The sequence below is a fragment of the Passer montanus genome, unplaced genomic scaffold (assembly GCF_014805655.1).
Source record: "Passer montanus isolate IOZ18808 unplaced genomic scaffold, ASM1480565v1 scaffold7, whole genome shotgun sequence".
NCBI classification, from domain to species: domain Eukaryota; kingdom Metazoa; phylum Chordata; class Aves; order Passeriformes; family Passeridae; genus Passer; species Passer montanus.
The window spans coordinates 14,079,085-14,098,777 of NW_024372147.1; the positions used below are offsets into that span (position 1 = coordinate 14,079,085).

General features: G+C 39.2%; 2 protein-coding genes across 2 annotated transcripts in view; one reads left to right on the forward strand and one right to left on the reverse strand.

Annotated features, from left to right (window-relative positions):
- The window catches only part of PGM5 (phosphoglucomutase 5), a 66,886-nt gene extending 59,561 nt beyond the window's left edge, over positions 1–7,325 (forward strand). Inside the window, exon 11 of the mRNA XM_039729904.1 lies at positions 5,787–7,325. Coding sequence (XP_039585838.1) covers positions 5,787–5,876 — 90 coding nt within the window. The 3' untranslated portion in view covers positions 5,877–7,325. The remainder of the gene's footprint in view (positions 1–5,786) is intronic.
- A 5,893-nt stretch (positions 7,326–13,218) lies between these two features.
- Positions 13,219–17,839, reverse strand: TMEM252 (transmembrane protein 252). Its single transcript, XM_039729808.1, has 2 exons — positions 16,052–17,839; positions 13,219–14,254 (listed from the first exon to the last, which is right to left on the reverse strand). The coding sequence occupies exons 1-2, from the start codon at positions 16,396–16,398 to the stop codon at positions 14,011–14,013; spliced, it is 591 nt and encodes a 196-aa protein (XP_039585742.1). The 5' UTR covers positions 16,399–17,839; the 3' UTR covers positions 13,219–14,010.
- Positions 17,840–19,693: the final 1,854 nt, after the last annotated feature.

Sequence of the window (19,693 nt, forward strand, 5' to 3'; positions counted from 1 at the left end):
GGGAAATAAGGAGTTGCTGCTTTTTTCCATTCAGTTCTTTCTGCAAGCCAGTATCAACAGTGAAAATCAGGAGCAATAAAGAAAAGTTAACATCATACTCCAAAGTATGTCAGAAACAACTCAGTGTTCTCAATTAAAATAAATAAAATTCAATTCAATGTATAACACATTTGAATATTGGAGAACTTAGGGTGGTGATGCAGTCCAGATCTAAAACAAAGTATTGAAAAACAATGCCCAACACTTTTCTATAACTGAAATATTCTGCTCTAGAATGAAAGACCACTCCATTGATGTGGCTTGTCACAGGTGATGCCCCTCATCACTGGGCATACCTGAGAGTAATGTTTCCAGATTGTTTTTACATGGAAGATTTCTATTTTAAAATTATTTCTTTGTTTTTAACTATTCAAATAGGCATCCAACTAGCATTTCAGAAAGCTCAGTTCATTATAACAAACAATACGTTTCTCTCTGAAGTCTTGTATGAATTGGACCTTTATGCATTGGCATGTATCTTTTTCTAAACGAAGAGAGTTATGAGTTTTCCTAAATTTAATACAGTTGTAAAAAGTAGAGAGATGTTCAATGGGCATGAACTACTAAAATAAGACTTTGTTGACCTTTAATCTCATTTATAGCCTTACTTTGTTAGGTCACCTCAATATTTGATATTTGTACATTCCCACACATGTCTTGTCCTTTGTGTAGCCATATGGATGTATTATTGAACTTGGATAAGATTCAAACAGGAAGTTTCATATACAAAGACAAAGAAAGAAATGATCCACTATGGTTGTATTTGTAAATCCAGTGTGTTCTTCAACAACATGTTGTGCTGCTGTTTCATGATAAGTGTCCTGAATAGAGTGTCAGTAGTCAATAGTCCCCATTATTCTGATAATGACTTAATTAGCTCTGTTTATAGTACATTATAATTTATTGTGCGAATTCTGTCAGTAATAAATAGGTGTTGACATAGAGTCACAGAATTATAGAATGGTTTGGGATGGAAGGGACCTTAGAGATCATCTATTTCCAGCCCCCCTCCCTAGACCAGGTTTCTCAGAGCTCCATGCACACCTGACTTGGAAGATGGAGGATGGGACATACACAGCCTGTTCCAGTGCCTCAGCAGCCTCACAGTAAAGAATTTCTTCGTAGTATCTAATCTAAACTATGCTCTTTCAGTTTTAATCCATTCCCACTTGCCCTGTCACTACATGTAAAAAGTTCCTCTCTTTCTTGTAGGTTCCCTTTAGGTGCTGGAAGGCTGCAGTCAGGTCACCCCCAGGCTTTCTGTTTGCCAGGCTGAACAAATTCAGTTCTATCAGCCTGTCCTCATAGGGCAGGTGGTCCATGCCTCTGTTCAGCTTGGTGTCCCTCCTTTGGACTTGTTTCACAGTTCCATGTCCTTCCTGTGCTGGGTACTCTTTAAATGGGATGCAGTGAATCACAAATGCTGCAATTACTTTTGCTGAAGGCTAGTAAACCATGTGCTAGTTAGACACAGAATCATAAAATTAGCAGCTGCCAAGCAAAGATTTTGGGGCAGGAGTTGCTTCTTTGTGGTTTTTTTTTTTTTGGAAAAGGCAAACCAATTACAAAGGAAAAAAAATGAAAAAAGGTTAAAAATACATTTTGATCATCAAACAGTGAATTTATGAAATGAGTTTTGAACAGTGAGCAGCAGAGGGAAAACCTCTCTGATTTGCAAGTGGATCTTGCTTGGTATATGAAATTTTTTTGTTACATGTGATTGTATATGTGAGTGATTATAAAAAAATGACTGTTCATGATGTGCAATGGTCCAAGAGCAGGGAACTGAAATGAGCAATCCAGAAGTCCTGGGACAAAATGAAAGGAACCTATATGGCTCTCTTAAGGTGTATACAACACTAAGCACAAGTGCAGTTTGCTAGACAATTACTGCCTCTTTGTTTACTTTTGAGGGTTTTTTTAGCATGACTCTGTTTAGCTGTCAGAATGTACAGTACAGTCCATAAAAATGATATAAAATTGTTCTGGTTTCATCTGTCTAGAACTAATATTCTTCTTACTAGGTGGTACAGTGCTGTTTTGGATTTGGTATTAAAATAATGCTGATAACACACTGATGTTGTAGTTGTTGCTAAGTAGAAGTTAACCCATGTCAAGAACTTTTCAGTCTCGAAAATAATGCTGATAACACACTGAGGTTGTAGTTGTTGCTAAGTAGAAGTTAACCCATGTCAAGAACTTTTCAGTCTCCCATGCTCTTTCAGTGAGGAGGTCCACAAGATTCTGGGAGGGACCATAGCTGTGATGGGTGACCTGAACTGGTCAAAGGGATATTCCATACCACAGAACATCTTGTTTGGTGTATTAACTGTGTGAGAGTTAACTGTGAGGGGCTGATGGCTGGTCAGGTCAGGCTGACCATCAGTCAGTGGGTGGTGACTGCTGTATTATGCATAATTTGTGGGAGTTTGGTTAGATTTTATTCCTTACTCTTTTTCCTTTTATTATTAATTTTGTTATTGTATCTCGGTTTATTTCAGTTATTAAGCTGTGCTTATCTCAGTCCACACTTTTTAGATTTTTACAATTCTCTACCAACCTGCCAGGGTCAGGGAAGTGACCTGTGGGGTACTTAGCTGCTGGCTGGAATTGGTTGAACTGTAAAGTTTTGCCTTTACTGTTAAAATTCATATGATTTTCTTAGAGGACACATGGAATGTGGAGACGTATATCTGTTTGAACACACTCTTAGATAATGCAGCATGTCTGTGCTATTCAGGTAATTTAGCTTCAGGTTCTTCTTGAAGTCACACTTAGAGTGAATAAATTTTAAATCAACTGGGACAATTATTATCAAATATTTAACAAATCAAGGAAATTTGTTAATCAAAACTAAATTAGTTAATCAAACCTCTTCCCTCAAAGCTCTTTGGATATACTGGAAAAGAAGTAATCTTTTGTGAACATAGATGTCTTCATGCTCCACTTGGTTTCCATTTTCCTTGTGTTTATTTCACCTCTCATGCCTGCCCTCCTCTTTTGCCAGAGGCAGAACAACTGGCTTCTTGACCTTTATTGTAATTCTGTTTGAGTTAACAGGCAGACCATGCACAAGACTAGAGAGGTCAGTTTCCTTTTTATTTTGTGGAAAGTGTTCTTCTCAGCTGAATCAACTGAACACCACCAGTGCTGTGGATATTACAGAGTCAGTTCAGGTTGTTTCACAGTGAACCACATCCCTTAGATCGTTGAGGGCAGGTGGCTGTAGCATAAACCTTTCAAAAGATTTGCGGGTGTTTTTGGAATGGAAGGCACACTGTGCTGAGCTTTGTGTTGAGTCCTTATGGTAGATGCTCTGCAGGATGTACAGGCACATGCTCAGCTTTTTAACATGCAAGCAGGTACATTTCAGCCCTTCCTAACTTTTTGATAAACCAGATGCATCATTGGGATAAATCTTATATGCGACCTTGATTAGAAGAGAGGAAATTGTATGGAATTTTCTTGCAAGATCACAGAGAGATAAATTCCTAATGAGCCAAGAGGAATTATATGTGTCTGACAGCTCTGGTACAGATTATTCCCAAGGAAAAGGCTTTTAATCTGTATTTGCCTGATGTTAGATATCTGTTTGCTTGATTTATTTTCTCATAATCATCCCTCCCAGGTATTTTTTAAAGATATAATTTCTATCTGTGATTACTAAAACAAGATTCTGATTTAAGTCAGTTCTGTTAATTTTCAATTCTTATATTTTATCTAAAGGGTAATGTGCCGTATGTCCTAAATAGTTGCCAAGAGATAAGTGGGCTATTTAACATGCGGAGTAATTTTAATTGTCACTTAGAGTTGAAATGTCAATAGTAAAGTTTTACAATTTCTCAAGTAGGCAGAACCAATTTAAAATACTTTAAAAAAAGATCTCCTTGAGATATAGAAGTCTTTCTAGAGGAATATTAGTCATAAATGATTGTTGGCTGAAATTTACCTCTTGCAACTGAAATGTAAACTATTCATGGCAGAGGGAAAGGAATTTTTAAAAGGCATATGTAGTCCTAATTTCTTGTTATTCTGTTCTTGCCATCCCATATATGATGCACTTTTGCCTTTTTTACATACTTTGAAGAAAGTGTAAAAATTAAATTGAAGTGTGGAAAGACAGAATTACAGAAGGACTTTCTCTGTTGAGAAGAGTGATTTCAACAAGCAAAATACTTAGTAGTAATTGGAATCATTTGGCAAGCTAAATTGTTTTTGTAAATGGGTGTCATATAAACTCATTTGATTCCGTGTTTTGTTCCAGCATTGTGTAAAGTGTTGCCTGTGGATTTTTTTTTTTTTAATTCAGAGTGCATTTCTTGCCTAAAAAAGCAGAGTCCAGTTAAGCAGGTCAGGAGAGTTGCTTTTTAATTTTTCTTGTACTTTTTAGATTAAATAAGGAAGAGGTTTCTTAGGGGAGTGCTGGAGAACTTCAAATGACTTAATCTCATCCAGACCTTATAAATTGGCACATTTTAATATTTACTTTTGCAGCATTTGCTCACAGATGTGAATTTGTGCTCTACATATTAATCTTCTCTAAGTATGTTTGACTTTAATAGACTTGTGTTCTGCTTCAGTGATTATTCAGTAGATAGATATCTACAAATATGGAGCTTTCTTAACAATAACATGTCAGACTGCTCACACTTGTGCATAACTGAGCTTAATCATAAACTCACTTGACACCAATGGCATTCATGGTGTTATTCCATGACTCTGCTTGCACAGTTAGTCTCTTCACTCTTTTGATTTAACTGTCTGACTGTTTGCATAAATAAAGCAAGCACCTCATCCTGTCAGAAACTGTCAGGTGGCTGAAACAGATTCAAGGTATTGATTATACAGGCTTATAAAAAAAGATATCTGTAAATTTCAGCTCTCCAGAATTACTGTTCTGTTTCATTTGATTTTCAAACCTAATGCGTGTGAAGCTGGAATTGGTCTATTGGAAAGAGACAGCTGTAGAAAGTCTCTAGGGGCCGAAGAATTAGTTTGGTAACCAAATATATGAATCTCTGAAAAGAAAGTTTCCACACAAAACTGAGTTCTGCCATTTTATCTTTGTGAATAATTTAACTAACTGAAAGAAGATTCAGTTGCCATTTAAAAATTTGTGTTTTGCTTGATTTTTATGTGGTGCTATCATAGCTGTTATCTGTACTCACCCATTCAGGCCCATAAATGGCTGTTTAATAAGGCCTGTAGACCAAAACTTGAAAGTTCATGCTGTTCTCTTGGAATTTATCCAAGAGTGTTAATATACTTGTGTGTGGTATTAGTCAAAACACACTTCTGTGAATTCTGTTAAGGTAGTTAGCTGTTACAGTACCTTCTGACCCTAAGCTTCATATATTAAGTGTATTTAGGAAGAAAATATAATCTGTTTGACTTTCCCTCATCAGAATAGAAACAAGTTTACCTCTGTTATTTCTGGGTTGTTTTGTACTGCAGATTTCAAAGAGTTCCACATTTCCTGTTTCACAAAGAATAATCAGTACAGTGTATATTTACTGTTTCTCTTTTCTGCATAGCTTAGGTATACTGAATGTAACACTTCGTAAAACATATGCTAAGCATGATACTTCATTGTGTCAAGTATAACAGATGCCATAGCTGTGTCAGTTTTTATATTGTTATTTACTATTATTATTGTATAATTGTGCAGTTAAAAGAAGGATTTGTAAAGATAAGATGTCATTTGATACTTCTGCTTTATGTAATTCAATGTATTTCTTCATCCTTAGACTGTGCTGAGTCCTCTTATTGCCATTGCACTGAAAATATCTCAGATTCATGAGAGGACAGGACGAAAGGGACCCACTGTCATCACTTGAAGCCACGGAAGATTGTTAAACCAGGGCCAAAAGAGGAACAGCAAGGAAGAGACAGACCTTGTTAAAACTGTTAGCCATTTGTGCCTTGTATGATTTTAAAAGTTAGGTGGGAAGAAAAATTCAATATAACATTAAGCATAATAATTTGCATTGATCTCCAAATGCAGTAGTGTATTGACTTGTTTTACCTGCAGTATCATAATTTCTGATAACAGTATAAACACAGGAAGAGGCCTTAATGTTCAAATGTTGTCATTAATGTAGCCAGAAATGACAACTGCTTGGTTTTGAATGCTGTGATAAAATTTGGAGAAATTTCAGTAAGGGGGAGAGAGGGAGGAGTTGCAAAGCAAAGACATGCTTGGTGAGTGTTGTTTGGGATTCTTGTCACGTTCTGTTAGGTTTCTGAAGAGGTGTACAGAGCATGTCTGAGTCACAGGGTCGTGTACCAAGCTTTGCACGGGTGTATTTCCTCCCTGGCTCCATGCCTCCTCTCAGGCCTCTCCTGTTGCTCACAGATGCACACTGACAGCAGTGTTGTATACACACTTACACTTGCGCCCAAAGATGGGGTTATTCCATACTTTTTTACCCCTGCTTTTAAAACATATCAATGTGACTTGTGCCTTTAGATTTTCCTTATTTTTTGACTTTTTGGTTGTTTTCCTCCAAAAGGAGGCCTTTGTTCTATAAAGCTGATTTTGTCCTTCCAGCAATATGTCGGGTATGGAATCTGACTGTCTTCCATAATATTCCTCATGTCAGGAGAAAATACTGGTGCTTACTGTGTTTGAAAGATAATCTCTGCAAGTTCAGCAATTCTTTAAGGGGTTACAGAAGTTTTTTTAATTTACTCCACTTACCACAAAGTGAGTGAGAGGGAATTAAACCCTAATGAGTTGAATAGAAATACTAGTCTGACTCACCCTCTGGACATGGTTTTTATTAAATTCTTGGTGAGAGTGGATCATGCAATAAAAATTTGGGGAGTGCAAGAGATGTTCCCGGCATAGATCTGAGAAGGCTGTTGGGGATATGGACATCAGCATTTTTCTGCCTGTGAAATGATACAGCAGTTGTAGCTACAATACTGTGCTCTGAAAAAGAACATTAACACTTTATGCATGTGATTTGCTTGAAAGCTTTGCTTCCTTGGAAACAGTGTGATCACTTGTATCGTTCGTTAAGATGGCTTTGTGCAGCTTGCCTCTTTGCAGTGTATTTCAATTCATTGTGGTTGTCAAATTTCAGTACAATTTATATAATATTGCAGCAAAGGAAATTGTTTAAATTTCTTTCAACACTTCTATCAGAAAATGGCTATAGCACTTAGTAAACAATAAAGAGTAATGCTGTATATCTGTCTTAATACATAATTGTGGACAAGACACCCTGCACTTTCAAGCATTCTAATAAAGTTGCCTTTATTACAATTACATTATTACTTAATTGGCTCTAAACAAATGTTCTTACTTAGTGTCCTACCTTACCATTAAATGTTCCCACAAACCAAAAGAGATTTTAAGATTTTAGTTCTTTTTACAAAGATTTTTCTTTTATATGACCATGACATTCTCACACAATTTGTAATCTACTTTGTAATGTAAGAGCACTCATTTTCACAGAAACCTTGTTTATATAATATTTTATATTTGTCTTTATATTCTTTATAACTTCTCTAGGTGCAGGATAATAATTTCCTAACTAGTAGATTGCACATGGTCAAGCATAGACACATTCTGGATTATGATAGGTCAACACATGGGTTGTGTGGAAGAACATTCTGAAACTCAGTCCACTAGAATTTCTAAAATCTCTTACGCATTCTCTGACAATGAAATGGTTTTTGATTACATAGTGAACTGACTCTTTATACTATGGAGTATCCCATTTGCCAAGCTTTTCTGAAATGAGAATGCAGTTTGAAAAGTAAAATATACTGAAGCCAGGTGTCTTTCAGGATGCAGTGAGTGAGAAGACTCGAGAGCAGATGAAGACTGAAGAAATGTGCTTTTACTAGAAAGCTGTCACTAGAGCTGCAGTAGATGGCAGTCTACTTTGATTAGGGCAGTCATCATGAACAAAAGGCATGTTTCAAAATCTCTGTATTAATTTTGACCTGGGCTGGAGAAACATTAGTTGTGCCTGTGTACAGAAATGGAGAAAAGGGCTGTTTTGAGAAAACGGTTGTTTGAGTCTGGTTTTGAATAGCTGTCAAACAGCAGACTTGCAGAAGTAGCCTAACCTGAAATCACCATCCCCTTTTTTATGGTGATGGGTGATACTGATGAAATGTTACTGGCATTTTCCACCAGTTAACTGCTTTTCTCTGCAAAGATAAATAAAACTTTGTAAGGCTTAAGTGCAGCTCTTTATATCTGATGTGTGTGGGAGAGGACTGTAGCCACAGTCTCATGGAGTGTGCTGCATTTCCTGAGGTCTTTTACCTAACATGATAGATGAAGGTGTGGAAAAAAGCAAGTTATATGAACTTAAAAAAAGATGCAGCACTCTTATAACCAGACCATACATTTAGCAGAGGGAAAATTATTATTTATACTGTTCATCTTATCGCAGTGTCTAGGCACTGTGACAGAAACCCACACCCTTTTATGCTATTGTTTAATTAGCAGCTTCCTCAAGTCTAGAAGTTGCAAGATTCCTGTATTATTCAGCTGTAATTGCACTAACATTTATTTGGATCATTCTGTTTCCTAAGCCCTCATATTTTCTCTGTGTTCAGAGGCAATTTGGAAGGTGATATACTACTCACCTGAACCAGAGGAGCACAGAATCCTCAAGGTTGGAAGGGGCCATTTAGTTCATCAGGACTAAAATCACCTATGTCCCAGGTCACAGTAGAGTCAGGTAGAGGAGGCTGCCAGGACCTTGTGTAGTTGATTTTAATTATCTCCAAGGGCTGAGATGCCACAACTTCTCTGGGCAAACTGTACAAATGATTGACTGCTCCCATAGTGTGAAAAAAAAAAAAGGCCAAAATCAAAAACTGAACAGGAAAACCTTCTCGAGTGTTCAGATAGAATTCCATGTCATCCAGTTTGTACCCATTGCCTCTTGTCCTGTCACTGAGAAGAGCTTAGGTCCATACACTTCTTTTTTCCCCCACCAAGTATTTCTAGAAATCAATAAAATCCTTCAAGAGCCTTCTCTTCTTCAGACTAAACACTTCCAGCTCTCTCAGTGTGTCATTATGACAAATTTTTGAGTCCCTTTATGGTCCTTTGCTGGAGGTACTCTGGAATCTCCATGTGTGTTACGTGCTTGGGAAACCCAGACCTGGACCAGCACTCCAGATGTATCTTAACTCTACCAGTTAAGTGCTGAGCAGATGGAAAGGATCACCTTCCTCCAGCTGCTGCTGCTGTTTTTCCTGGTGCAACTCAGGATGTCAGTCGCTGTCTTTGCTGTGCAGGTGAGTTGCTGGTGAGTTGATAACTTTTTGTTAAGCATGTGACCCCCAGATCCTTCTCTGTGTAGCTGTTTTCCAGCCCACTGGCCGCAGCATGTATTGATGTCTGGGTTTGTTCATCCACAAGGGCAGGACTTCCCTTTGTTGAACTTCAATATTGTAGAAGGTTGTCAGGTTAATTAAGCACAATTTACCTTTCGTAAATCCTTCCTTATCCTAATTACTGTCTTGTCCTTGGCTTTGGCAAGGGTTTCCAGCATTGTCTATTCCATCACTTCCCCAAGAACTAAAGTGAGGCTGACCAGCCTATAACTCTCAGATCCTCCTTCTTTCAGGGACAGGAGTGATATTTGCTGTCTTACTTTAGGGACCACTCTGGTCACCCACAATCTTTCAAAGACAGTAGAGGGTAGCTTGTGATAGCATGACTCAGCTTCTTCAGCTCTGTGCATGCCATCCTAAATCATTCCATGAATGTGTGTATGTCCTTTTTTTTTCAAGTACTTCCTGACCTTTTTTTGCTCCATCAATGAAAGTCTTCCTCGCTCCATATTTTTTGTCTAGTATCAAAGGCCTTAAAATTCCTGAAGACTACTTTTGCCAGTAAAGATAGGCAAAGAAGGCATTGAACACCTCAGCCTTTTCTATGTCCTCTTTCAACTCACGTAGCTGTAGAAACTTTCCCCATTACCCTTCCCATTTCTCATCTGTCCTAGTTTCAGCCCAACGGAGTTATTTTTGCATTTGCTGGGATAGAGGTATGGGAAAGTCAAGGAGGCTGGAGCCACATGGATGTGTACGGGTGAATTATTCTATACTAGTCATGCCTTTGCTGTAGGGCATGGCTTTGGGTAGAAGAAAAGGCAGAGTGGAAAGATAGACATTTTTATCTGTGAAAGCAAAGTGCTGAATAGAGTGGTACAGTTGGTGTGGTCTGGGTGGAGCCATGTGGACTGGCCTGGGAGATTTGTCCATCATTGTTTTCCATTGTCTCAGATGTGGAACAAAAACCCCCTCATTGGCTGTGGTAATGTCCACCATTTTCTTGTGTCTGGAAAAGACACATGGCCACCAGGGATGCACTAACACCTGCCATTTTTCTCCTTTGTCTCAGAAAAAGTTGCATGTTGCTGGCCATGGTAACAATGGGATAGGTGGACTTCCATAAGCATTTTTGGCATGAAATCACCCTCTTTTATATATTGTTATTATTAGTATTGTTGCTGTAACTGTTTGTTTTCCTTATTAGTGTTTTTCCAGTAGGTTGTTGTCTCAACCCATAATCTCTCCCTTTTTGTCCCTTTCTCACTGGAGGGTGTCAGGGAAAGGGAAGTGGCTGTTCAGAGGCTAATTTCCAGTTGATCTTAAACCACAACATCACCTCGTTCAGCTCCAGGTGGGCTTTGGCTTTTGTCATCTCATCCCTGCATGACTGTACAGTGCTCTGCATTCCTCCTAATTCAGCTGTCCCCACTTCTGCTCTCCATACATTTCCTGTTTATATCCGAGTGTAGTCAGGAGCTCTCTGGCCCTTTGTGTAGGCCTTTTGTTGCCTTTGTTTGAACTCTGCATATCAGGTAGAACAATTCCTGGGCTTAAAGAGGTGTGAGTGTAGTCAGGAGCTCTCTGGCCATTTGTGTAGGCCTTTTGTTGCTTTGTTTGAAGTCTGCATATCAGGTAGAACAATTCCTGGGCTTAAAGGAGGTGGACTTTGAAAATTAAACACCTGTCCTGGACTCATCTTTTCTCCAGGGCCAAAATCCCATCTGACTCTTCCAAGCAACTCTGAAGAAGTTAAAGTCTGCTCTGCAAACTTCAGTTCCATTCTTTGCTATTCTCCCTCCTTTCAAATTTCTGAATTCACTGTCTCATGATCCCTGCAGCAAAAACTTTCACATGCCCACACATTTCTTCTGGTATTGTGAGTGCCAAGATTGGCTTCTCAGTCACCAGTGTCAGGAAGTTGCTTGTCAATTCACTGAATCTGTTCTGCCTGTTCTGTTCTCAAGCTTTAGTTTGACCAGTTAATATCCTTCAGCCCAAAGAAAATTTATTTTAATGTAAAATTTCCAGCTGCTACTTTTGGCAAAGATAAATTCATGCTGTTAAATACAATCAAAAGCAAAGTGTTTAAAGCCTTTTACTGCCTTAAGATTGTTGTCGTTTTTGAGCTCATTGCCTGTCGGAACCCAGGGCATCTCTCTGGATGCCCTGGATGTCTCAAAGCCCTGGCAGGGGCTTGGAGTCTTCTTTCTTCTCCTTGGCATCCATGTTCAGGATGATGTTGGCATGTGTGGATTGGTTCATAGTGAAAGTGCACTTGCCAACAAGGGTGAAAAGAATTGGAAATTGAAGGTAAATATCTTATATGTAGTTTTTACTATAAAAGAGACAACCGCCCCGATTAACTTCATAATCATTAGCTGAAAAGAGAAACTTAAAACCAGATTGTATCAAAATATTAGGTATTAATGTGAATGTTCTCCCTATCTCAGTAACTTTTTTGTATCAAATATTTTATTGCATACTGTAGGTTTGGATCCAATATGACCTCACAACATCTGCAAAGTGCTGGTGCTAAAGAGGGGCACTGCAGGACTCTTGTGGAATTGGAAGAAAAGAAAGAACTTCCTGGTTGTTCATAAATGCATGTAGAAATGCTCTGAATGTGTTTCCTATAGCAAACCACTGCAATACTTGATCTTAGTATGACCCAGAACTGTAGTCCCAGCCATTTTCCACTCTCTCAGTCTTGCTTTAATATCACCTAGTATCAAAGTTAGATTTCCATAGGAAAAAGAGAAAGAAAAAAAAAAAAAGCTAAACATGGAGAGGAGATGGATTTTGTGTTTGGCTATCTCCTGGTTGATCAGTCTTACCTGCTGTTATTGATGCCTGCATTAATACTTGCACAATGCTGGCTGCCTTCAGAATCTGGGACTCTGGAGTAAAGAAGCAGGAGATTTTGGAGGGTGCATATGGTAATGCTAGGAGGTAAGGCCATAAAGAGGCCACTCAAGCAGATCCTCTCTTTAACTGTTTTGGAAATAATGTGTTGTGTTCCTCTGATTTTTATTGTTCTCTGTGGTGTGCTGTTTCTCAGTCACTTAGAAAAATATGTATATCTTCTGTCTCTTTCAGGGACTCTTTTTTTCTCCCTCTGGGTACTTTTCTCATTTAGCATTTCTCATCCCCAACTTGTCCTGAAAGGATTTTTCTTCCTCTGTAGCTTGTCCACCCCTTTTTAATCTTCTTTCCTTTCTACTTACAAGAACTGAAGAACTGTGTGTTCTTCCCATAAAGGATGAAATTCTTTGAAAGACAAAACTGATGCAACTGTCAGTTCTCTGGCCTTAGCCATGGCTACTACCATGGCTTGCATGTACAGCTGTAATGCTTCACTTGTAGTCTTACAGTACATGAACATCTGGAAAGTGTGATAGCTTTTCTGTCTCACTGGTGTGTAATAAAAGCAGGAACAGGTTGCCTAGAGAGGTGATACATATCCCACTCCTGGAAAAATTCAAGGTCAAGTTGGACAGTGCTCTGACCAACTGATCTAATTGAAGATGTACCTGCTCAATGCAGGGGCTTGGGCTAAATGATCTTCTCTAATCCAAACCTTCCAACCCAGAAAGAAAAATTCCATCCAAAGTAAACACCACAAATTCAAGTCTGAGTGAACCCTCATGAAATTCTTGCCATCTGGAATTACAGATGACAGTGGCCTGGATGCAAATTTGCCTCAGTGATTTTGTGGGAGGAAAGATACATGTAAAAGAAGACGGATGAGTCCAAGCCTGTCTTTTTTTCTGATGTTTGTTGTGTAATTATGAAGTCTCTTGTGTCAGAAACAGGGTACAGGGCCTCTTTTTCAGTTCTCACTGTCTTGAGTAAGCTGTGACAGAAGCAACTGCTCTTAGAATTGGCTCAGAGAAATCAGAGATTATTTTTCCTCCTGCAATTGATAGTTTCCTCCGAGAAGGTGTAAGCATAACCAGAGCTCTCTGTTTGGCAGCTAGGTGGTGTATTTTACTGTGCCCTTATCCTGAATCATGGGCACCTTGTATCATAGAAGCAAATACAAGGCATTTGTTTTAAATACAAAATTTATTCGTGAATTCACTAGTAAAATAGCCGTTCTTTTTACCCCCCACATAAAACAAATAACTTGAAAGACATACAATACAAAAATAATCAGTTGCAACAAGTAATCTGCAAATTTCTAACAAAAGCTAAGTTAATAGGTTTCCCAAGTAATTTAATGTCTGAAAACCAAAAATGAGAGCTTTCTTCTGAAACTCCTTATGAAGCAGAAATCAGGATTGATAATACCATGATGGTTCATTTATCTTGCAGTGTAAGAAACTCCTATTGCCAGAGATGGTGACTTTTGCTAAACACAGCCTGAGCACTTCTATCTCTCTGGAGATTTGTTCAAATTTGAAATACTTTTTCATTTACATATCCCCTCCAATTCCACTCTGAGTCATAAATGATCAATGTTTTTCCTGGACAATTTCACCTTAAGTTCTGTTGCTATTAGGGATCACTGATACAAGTCTTCCAGTTTTCTCTGCTCCGCAGATGCAGGATTTTACTTGCTGCCTGTCTCTCATATTTTGACAGGTGTTGCTCTTCCTGAGGTCCTCTGGAAATCTGTATCCTGTTAGCAACCAATTTCTTGCATGAATATATGAGAATTTAACCCCCTTCCGTGGGGTTTGGGTCTTGGCCATCTGTTTGCTGTTGCTCCAGAGATAATGTGTATGGTGGTGGCTGTTCCTGCTCATTTGTTTCACTGACAAACTCTGCACTGCTTTCACTGTATGGAGGAGGAGGAATATTGATGAAATCTTGCTGTTTTAGTGTGGAGGCAACTGACAGTGGGGAGACAAGTTTCTCAGGATCTATGCTGTCTTCATAAGAGGGAGGGTAGAAGTCAGGCCTAAAATAAGCAAACCAAAAAGACACACATCATGGTGAAGTGTGATTTGTTTCACAGAGCTTGGTTAGATGCTTCGTCTGTTATGTTTCCAAAATTTAGAATGAGGCTTTAACAGTAAACAGACATCTAAGAATGAAATACATTAATATAAAATGTAGGCATAACTGGTATAATTTGCCTTGTCTTTGTACAAAATGTTTTATTAAAACAGCATTCTAAAAAGACAAGCCTTCCCCATGAAAATTCCCAAGCATGGTGTACAAACACTCATTCTTGCGAGTGTTTTAATAAGTGAGAGAAGAGTTTAATTTGGAAGAAGAATAAGATCAGTGTTCAAAGTTATTTATTATTGCAATAACCATTTTTTCCACAGTTTTAAAATAAATTTGGTATGTTTCTGCTTGTCTAACCAAAATTTACTGAATGTTGCTTTTATGGTGCCTTTAGAACACTCAATGTTGGTGTTTCCAGTACGGTTTCCACAACGGCCCAGAAAAAGAAATTTGTATCCAGTGACCATGTTAAAGAATTTTGCCAGGCCTAGTGTAGTTTAAGAAACTCTCTCTCTCAAAGCATCAGACTTTGTTAAGAACAGAATCACAGGGTCACAGAATGTTCTGGGAAGGGACCTTAATGATCATTCAGCTCCTGCCATGGGCAGGGCCACCTTCCACTAGACCAGGATGTTCATCCAACCTCGTCTTGAGCGCTTCCAGGGATAGGGCAGCCATGGCTTCTCTGGGCAACCTGCTCCAGTGCCTCACCACCCTTATAGTGAAGCAGTATTTAATATAACCTTTCTCCATTTGAAACTATTCTCCCTTGTTCTGTCACTGCATGCTCTTTTTTGACGTCCCTGTCCATCTTTCCTTTAAGTTCCCTTCATGTACATAGGGTGCTGTAGACTCACTGAAACCTTCCCAGGGCTGAATAACTCCAGCTCTCTCCTCCTGTCATCACAGGGGAAGTGTTCCATTCCCCTGATCATCTTCATGGTGCTCTTCTGAACCCACTGTAGCAGGTCCATGCCCTTTCTGTGCCATGGACACCAGATCTGGATGAAATGCTCCAGGTGGGGACTTACTAAGTCACAGCCGAGGAGCAGAATCCCCTCCCTCAACCTGTTGGTCGCACTTCTTTGGATGCAGCTCAGGACATATTTGGCTTTCTGGGCTACAAGTGCACATTGCTGGGTCACATTGACCTACTTCATCAACAAACCCGCTCCCAGGTTCTTCTCCCCAGGACTGTTCTCAAACCATTCTCTGCCAGCTTGTGTTTGTGCTTCGATTTACACCAACCCAGATGCAGAACCTTGTGCTTAGCCTGGTTGAATTTTGTGAGGTTTTTAAATCGTGGGCACAATTATACAATAAAATTTAAGCAGGAGCCATATAATGAATGAGTGGAGGCCCCCTGCATACCTCAACTTCCCTCTACATGAGCATCTACCCCCCAGCAGCATTTTAAATTGTCTGCTGAGATGGATCTCACTATGCTCCTGTGTGAATTTGGAATAGCTGCACCTGCTGTCTCCATGGATGGCTTCAGAAGCTTTGGAAAGTCTGAAACTTTCTCTGTTTCATGTAGTATACTTTACCTTAGGTATTGTTTGCACGAATGGCTGTTTGCACATTGCTGCTTGCTCTAGCAAATAAAATTTCAGACTACAGTTCTCTCTACAGAAAAATAATAAAATGGCTACAAAATTTGCATTTTGTATTGTATTGCTTCTTTCTTTTCACAGTATGCTTGAAAAATAGCATCCCTCCCTCCCAATTCATCTGCAACACATACCTGTCTATGGTGCAGACATGTGGTTCTCTGTGGCTGGGATTTCGAATGAAGATGCCAAGGGCCCTGTATTTCAGGACTTCATGGAAAGTGCTCCAGAAAATGCCAGCAACAAGGAGACAGAGCCCCAGAGCTAACAGACAAAAAACCACTAGCTTGTTGCTCCCGCATCTGCACATGGAGGAATTCATGGACATGCAAAGTACTCCCAGGCAAATAGTGGAGAAACTGAGTAAGAGCATAAAAAGACGAATGAAAGTAAAAAGACCTTTTGGCATCTTTTGCAGAAGACACAGCACTTTGTTCCTGTCTGCTGTTTGCTGGCTCTCTGCTGTACTTCTCATATTCATGTAGCATATTTTATATGCTACAGGACCAACTGCCCTGTAGACAATTAAGAGAAGCAGGCAGTTTTAACCTATTCATTAACTCTTTGAAGACTTATAAACTCTTTTGAGATTAATTTGTAACCTTCTACTTACTTTAGGAAGGAAGCAGAAACTTCCTGAACCATCCCTTTGCCGCTGTAATCTCTGGAGCGTAAACTTGGACTGCTCCCTTCATTGCATGATTTGCAGTGGTTTATACACTTCATTGCTTATGAATGAGACCTGTAATTGTTAAATTTGACTTGACTTTAAAAGAAAAACAACCAACAATCAGCAAAGATGCTCTTCTTAAATCTCCATTAAAAGTTTGAAGCGAAAATTTGCTTCATGGAAATGCAGACATTGACATGGGAGAGAAATGGGCACAGGTAAAAACTGCTGTTCTCTGAGGGGGGATGTCATCTCACCTTTTCTCTCTGACTTGCCAAGATAAGGTAGCACGAAAGAATATTATTGTCTGACAGGTGTCAATCTAGGTTCAACAAAGGATTTACTTCTCTAAGCACTACATGTTGCCATGAAGTACCTTGGTCCCTAGAGCCTAGGAAGCTGACATGAAGCACTTGCATGACCTATGCAGTCCATAAAGGAGTCCAGCACCTCAGACTGGGACACAGGGCAGCCATGAGGGGTGTCTGTGAGCTCCCAGAAGAAGCAGCAGCAGGCAATATATCTCTTACTGAGCAGGTTTCCTAGACTTGGGGTTATCCCAAAGATATGCTGGGCTCTGACTAGCACCCTCAGCTTTCTCTCCAGCTGCCTAACTTGCATAGTTATTATTGGATGGGTATTACAACAGCCAGCTCACACCTCCCTATACTGGTTTCTAAGGTTCAAGTTGCAAAACCAGCAAATAATTCAACTGCAAAAGCAATTGGTGACACAACGAATAGATTACTTCCCTTAAAAGACCTGCTTCAGTGGAAAAGACATAAAGTGGAGCAGATTCCCACTAATGTGAGTTGCCATGCAACGTGGGGGCAGGTGCATGTTTCACAGGGACCAGGGTGGGTGTTGGTCAGGAAAAACTCTTATTTTGGACACTGGCTTCACCAAATTCAGGTCTTTAAAAGAGGTGGCCCAGTTGTGACAGAGGAAATCAGTAACCAGGAGGGTAAAGCCATGTGTTAGGAGTAGGAATTCATGCAGGGAAGGTGTGAGTGGAGCCGAGAGCATGAGAGGCAGGTGGAGCACAGTGAAATGGTAAAGTCAGTGCTGCTGGATGCCCACTCAACAGCAACAGCTGCTCTTCCAGAAATGTAGCTGCAAAAGTGTACTGTGACAGAAACACATTAAAATAAACGATTTTAAAAGGCAAGTAATTTACAACTGTCTTGCCTAATGTGAAGTCCACCAGTTCATCTTCCTTCTGCTGCAGGACTGTTTACTAGGACAGCTTTGCTCTGTTGTTTCAAATATTAACGAATGCTCTTCCTTCAATTTGTGTTCCCATAGGTAAACAGATCTAGCTGAATTTACAATAATATTTTTCTGTATAATTTCTACTTTCTGCACATCTGTGAAATATATTTTATTTTACAAAACACTTTTTATTACTTCTGGGTTTTTTGATGTTTCAGATCTTAACTCACCTAAATAGAAACATTGAGTTATTCATGACTGCTATCTAAAGTTCAGTTAATTAATGTAATTCACATCTTCTGTAATGCTACTCCTTCTGCTACAAGACTGTATTTATGAAAGAATGATGTTGATAAAAATAATTTCTACTTTTTGTTTTCTGCATAGATCTGTACTCACTTGCTTGTTTGGTCATTGAAATTTATGCCTGGAACATTATAGCGTCATATCTGTGGTGATAAAAGATTAGTTAAATGTTACAGGAAAACCTGGACAGTAAATAGTATTCTCTCTGTGTGAAAAAAAAAAAAAATAAAAAAAATCTAAGAATTCAATTATGCTCCCTTTCTATACTAGGAAAAGAGATAAAAAGGGATAGTCTGAAAAAATCCATAACAAGGAAGTTAAAAAGATTAAATAAATATTGTTACTCTCAGAAGAATCAAAAGCCAGTGACTACGCTGCACCTCACTTAGAGGGAGGAACTGAATAGCTCTTTAGAGGGAGGAAGGATAGTCCTTAGCCAAAGAAAAACTTAATTTTCTGTGCCAGCCAGCTCCCTGACAACCCTAAGAAATAGGGTTGAAAGAGAAGCAGGCAAGACCTATCAGAGGCAGCTGATGGCTCCACAGTTTGGTGAAGGCAGAACCAACCTGTGGGGAGGGAGCAGGCCTGTGGAGAGGCTGCAGGGTGCTCTGACCAGAGAACAGCCAGCTCAGCACTGCCCAGCAGCTGGGGACGGGGGTCACAGACAACAAGGGGTTAATCTGTGCAATGCTGTGGGAGAAGACAACATATATAGGAGCCCCTTTTATGGGGAAGATGGATATCTGCCTCTTCTTGTGCATTTGGAGATTTGCAGGGTTTTTTTGTAGGCTGCAGAAGTTCGGTGATTTCTCCAAGAGGTCAGTTTTATCTATGGCAACAGACTATGGATATATTACCCTTGAAAACAGCATCTGTATCTCACCCAGTGGGTACATAAAGGAAAAGGTAAAAAAAAGGTAACAATAGCACCATAATGCTGCTTAATTATCAGAGTTCCATTATTTTTCTTATTTTCCATCACTTCAGATTTTCTGTAATGTTATTCTTGGCCTTTTCCATTTTCCCTAACATTTTGCAGCTTGATTGTTTTATTGGCAGTGACTGTCTTGGACTGCATCACACTGGATGAGCAGATTTCCTATTTCTCTTACAAAACAGGAAGAAAGTTGCTTCTAATGAGATCAGGTGGGAAAAGGGAATAACTAACATGGTGTAAAGGTTACTGAGCAGAACTGGCTGCAGACCAAGGTCAAAAGGTAGCAGTCCAGATGGAAAAAAAGCAATTCTTAGGAAGTCTGATTGAAGATGAACTTAATGGGTGTTCCACTGGATGATTTGACGATTGTGACTGTTTGGCAATTTGTATTTCACTTAGAAAGGTCACTGCTTATCCTGTATCCTGTTGAAACATGTAAGGCTACAACAAACCAGTTTCTAGAATTATGCTGCCACTCAAAAAGAAATTTGTGAAATTATACACATTTTTATGAGAGTTGTGAAGCACAAACTTATTTTTTAACTAATAATAAAAGGAAAATTTGATAATCAGGAAATTAAAAAATAGGCTTTTTAATGCAAATACTTGGGGAGTGTTAGTGCCAGCTGCAGATCATATCACAGTACATGC

Coding starts and splice junctions, on each gene's coding strand:
- TMEM252 (XM_039729808.1), bottom strand. CDS start 16,398: ATGAATATGAGAAGTACAGCAGAGAGCCAGCAAACAGCAGACAGGAAC. Junction 14,255..16,051: donor CATGTCTGCACCATAGACAG/GTATGTGTTGCA, acceptor TGCTTATTTTAG/GCCTGACTTCTACCCTCCCT.